At 37.7% G+C, this 4,150-nt stretch overlaps 1 protein-coding gene across 2 annotated transcripts; it reads left to right on the top strand.

Moving 5' to 3' along the window:
* The first annotated feature begins 292 nt into the window (after window positions 1-292).
* On the top strand, window positions 293-4,063 carry LOC120787544. Of its 2 annotated transcripts, XM_040123263.1 has the most exons (4): window positions 293-478; window positions 2,356-2,493; window positions 2,554-2,643; window positions 2,920-4,063. In XM_040123263.1, the coding sequence occupies exons 1-4, from the start codon at window positions 470-472 to the stop codon at window positions 3,229-3,231; spliced, it is 549 nt and encodes a 182-aa protein (XP_039979197.1). In that variant the 5' UTR covers window positions 293-469; the 3' UTR covers window positions 3,232-4,063. The 2 variants fall into 2 exon arrangements, with proteins under 2 accessions (XP_039979197.1, XP_039979196.1); XM_040123262.1 differs by having other exon boundaries at window positions 2,356-2,643.
* The last annotated feature ends 87 nt before the right edge of the window (window positions 4,064-4,150 follow it).

The raw sequence follows: 4,150 nt of genomic DNA, 5'->3' as shown, positions 1-4,150 counted from the left end.
AGATGAACCACTTTTAGAGGAAACAAGAAAATACACAGTTCCTTTACTTTTTGGCGCTTACAACCCATAAAAATAAATAAATTCTGAACGTTTTTTCTGTTTTTTTTCCTAAAACGAAACAAATCTAACTATATCATGGAGAAAAAAGTATATTAAAATATTTTAATATTACTGAATAAGTACTTGGTAAAATTAATGCAAGACATATTGAAATTTTCAAGTAAAAATGTAAAATAAATAAATACTGCCACCTACGTTGACGATGATGATGATATCACGTTAGGATTCTCTGGTTGCTATGGATAGCATATATATATAGGACGCGCTAATAATCGTCACCATTTCTCACTTGTACTGGGAGAGAGACGTACTAGTCACACAGAGAAAGTGCTAGCTAACGGCTATACAACCAACAACTGAGAAGAAAATCAGAAAGTACCAGCGACTGACCTCAGTTCAGTTCATTGACATGGAAAAGGTAAGAATATTAATGCTTTAAATCCGTTTAATGTTTTTAAAAATAAGATGCCTTGTCTGTTTTTTGGGGTAATTATCTTGTAAGATATCTTTTTTAGCTTGTCAGTTAGCTTAATTAGCTTGTCATTTAGCCTAATTAGCTTGTCAGTTAGCTTTATTAGCTTGTCAGTTAGCTTTATTAGCATGTCAATTAGCTTAATTAGCTTGTCAGTTAGCTTAATTAGCTTGTTAACTAGCTTAATTAGCGTGTTAGCTATCTTTATTAAAATTCTTGAAATTCATGAATGTAGTGTAAATATCTATCAGGCTTTAGTGTCGATAATTAAAATAACAAGAAAAGGGCAAAATGAATCACTTAAAACCCTTTGAAAGTCTTTTGAAGCCCTTTTATTCCAAGTCTGCACTTTGAATGCGGAAAGCTTGAACTCAAAAACTTTAACTGAACAAATAAATCCTAATCGTAAATAACTGAAATTTTGTCAAGACAAAAATAAAATAAATAACTGAACGGCCAAATTGACTTTATTTTTTTAAATAAGGTTTGGGATAGATAATACAATCATCCATTTAGCTTAAGGTAACACCTTCAGAACTTTTCAGTGCAACAATATTCTCTCTTTTCCTATAGCACGTTTATTAACAAAGTTAAAAAGCAACTAAAGCAACAGGTTCATCTGAAACTGAGATATAAAGGGTTGCCTTGAGGGTCTTGAAGGTTGCCGGCTTGACAATTAATAATAAATGCATTTTGTGGCTGGATTTTTCTCTTCCATTTTTCACATTAAATGTTTGTTCATTTTTAAATATCGTCTTCGATCTATTAACTAGACAATTTCATTTTATAAACGAGATATTTTTCGCTTTAAAAACACTCAACATTATTACTTATGTCTTTTCTTCTATCTTCATTATCTCCTATAAAAATGACCAAATATTTTACTCACTCACTCCCCTGCCTGGTTAGTGTCAGTTCACCTCACCTACAGAGCAGCAGCTCCACACTAAACTCCTGCATCAAGCCTGCATTATTGTCATGTTTTACCTGTAAGAGGTTGAAATGCCTTTGTTTGTCACCAGTGATTCGAAAACATCTGATTTCCACACAGTCATTGAGTAAAAGTTAGCTCAGTTATAAAACCCTAGTGCATCGCGGAGCGTCTCTCCTGCCGGGCTGCTGACAGCGCTGTCTGCCAGACGCTCGGCCATACTGGACGGCGGCACAGGAGGCTGTACCAGCGTCCGGTTCCGAAGTATTTTAGCCGACTTTACTGACAGTCAGCACCGCAGCGGAGAGCGTCGGAGCGGTTGACGGACACGTTTCCGTCACCCGTCTCTAGTTTAGTGGTTGAGACATTTTGAGGCGAGACTCGGTTTGTAAAGTTTACAGCTTGCCATGCCGTTGCTCCTGCAGTGCTCTGCGATCAACGACGCAGCTAAAAAATTGCAATGAGTCGACTCACAAAGTGCGACTCGACTCGGAGTCTGCATGGACTCATCGACTTTTAGGGGAAAGCCCTGGTCATTTTAATGTAATATTTCAATTGAAAAAGTTTTTAAAAATGTATTAAAATATAAATCCTTCCACAAAGTGTTTGAAGTTAAATTCCAGACTATTTTATTAAATGAAAAACAAACAAAGGTATAGAAAGTAGTAGAGAGTGGGTACACCACAAAAGTAACCAATAGAGTACTATCAGCATTAAAAAGTGATGTTACTTTGTATGTCTATCAGAACTGCTTTATCTTAGCATGATGATCTGTTCAGTTTGACACTAAGCATAGATTTATCACACTCTATTGCATCAGTCTGAAAAAAATGTAACGGATCAAGTTTGACCTTATTCCTTCCTGTTCTCCCTCTCTCCATCCTTCTAACAGCCAAACAACAAGAGGAAGAGGGAGCAGGACAGCAGCCCCGGAGCCATCAAGGGGCTTCCAGAAAAAAGATCCTGTGACAACATTGTTGCCCTGCCGGAGCGGAGCTCCAGCCCCCAGCCATCCACCTCTGGCTCACAGGTTTACCCTGTTGAGACAGAGAGGAGCTCCAGCCCCCAGCCATCCACCTCTGGCTTACAGGTTTACCCTGTTGAGACAGAGAGGAGCTCCAGCCCCCAGCCATCCACCCCTGGATCACAGCGTGGAGGGCAGGATGATGCCCAGCAGGAGGTAAGTGGTCCAACCCAAATCCTCTGCTGAAATTTCTTAAAAATAGAAGAAATCACTAACTGAAGAATCCTAGTAGACACTCTGAGATCACAGCATTCAACAACAACAGAAAATAATGTGGATGGATTTTTTTCCTTCAAGAAAATCTGACTAGACTTGTGGATAGTCTTGGTGTTTCCCTTGGCAGAGTGACCTCCTGGACCCCCCTCAACTAATATGACTTGTCTCACTCTTCTTATTGAAGTAGTTTTCTCTTTTTTCCTTTTTCCGCAAAAGCTGAACCTTGGCCATCCAGAGAGGAGCTCCAGCCCTCAGCCGTCTACCTCTGTCCGACAGCGTGGGAGGAGGAGGAGGACAACGAGGAGGAGGAGGAGGAGGAGGAGGAGAGGAGAAGGCAGGACAGAGGAGAGCGAGGAGCAGGCGAGACTCTGGGAACTCCACGAGGGATCCATCAGTGTGGAGGTTTTGGTGAGTGGTCTCCAGCCTATCGTGCACATGCCTCCTTGGTATCTACCTGCTACCAGGGAACGAGTCCTATCATATGTAGGGCAATGGTGGATGGAGTCTCCATACTGTTGGGAGATGTAAGATCCCCCACAGGTAAAGGGCTGTGCCTTCCTGACCATCAGGTATAGTATATTTATGGGGAATTCCCCCACCTCACATATGTTTCTAAATCTTTCTTTCAACTCTTTCCTTTCCTCCTTTGAAAATCTGAGCAAAAAAAAAAAAAAAATAAGCAACAAAAAATCCTCTATTCTGTAGAAAAAGATATAGATAAGCTGTGATAAGTTTAGGATATAGATAAGTTGTGATAAGCTTAGGATATAGATAACATTGGATAAGTATAGGATATAGATTAGTTATGATAAGTTTAGGATATAGATTAGTTATGATAAGTTTAGGATATAGATACGATTTGATAAGTGTAGGATATAGATTAGTGTTCACAAATTTAGGAAATAGATAGACCGTCATAAGTTTAGGATATTGATAAGTTTTGATAAGTTTAGGATATAGATAAGTTGTGATAAGCTTAGGATATAGATAAATAAATATTTGTATATAGATGACTACTGATAAGATTTTTTCATTCCCTTTTTGAAAAAAAAAAACAAAAAAAAATGTTTTTATAGCTGAGGTATTGATAAGTTTAGGATGTAAGTTAGGATTTAGATAATACCGTAAGTAAGAATTAAATTTGAAAATAATAGAAGAAGTAAAGGGCTTAAACACTGTACTTTTGGAAAGGTTCTCTTCAAATTCTTTTTTCTTGCATTGTTTAGGTTATTATAATGATTCAAGAACAAGAGACAGAAATTATTCTTCCATTGTTGTTGTTTATAATGCCAATTTGATTCATTTATACCTCAGTATTAAAACTAGTGAGCAGTTGAATTTAAAAGCATAGTTTTAAAAGTTATAAACCGGTGCTAAATTCCTTGTTAAATTAGTGTCTTCTTGAATCATTACATTTCTCTCTGAACGACAGGAAGCATATTTGAAT

The sequence above is a fragment of the Xiphias gladius genome, unplaced genomic scaffold (genome assembly GCF_016859285.1).
Source record: "Xiphias gladius isolate SHS-SW01 ecotype Sanya breed wild unplaced genomic scaffold, ASM1685928v1 HiC_scaffold_185, whole genome shotgun sequence".
NCBI classification, from domain to species: Eukaryota; Metazoa; Chordata; class Actinopteri; order Istiophoriformes; family Xiphiidae; genus Xiphias; species Xiphias gladius.
Note: the sequence above shows the minus strand (reverse complement) of the source record. Positions and strands in the feature narration are given on the sequence as shown.

Bases quoted from the DNA above. Each gene is read 5' to 3' on its own strand.
- LOC120787544 (XM_040123262.1), top strand. The intron at 2,644-2,919 runs GTAAGTGGTCCA...TTTCCGCAAAAG, and splicing joins AGGATGATGCCCAGCAGGAG to CTGAACCTTGGCCATCCAGA.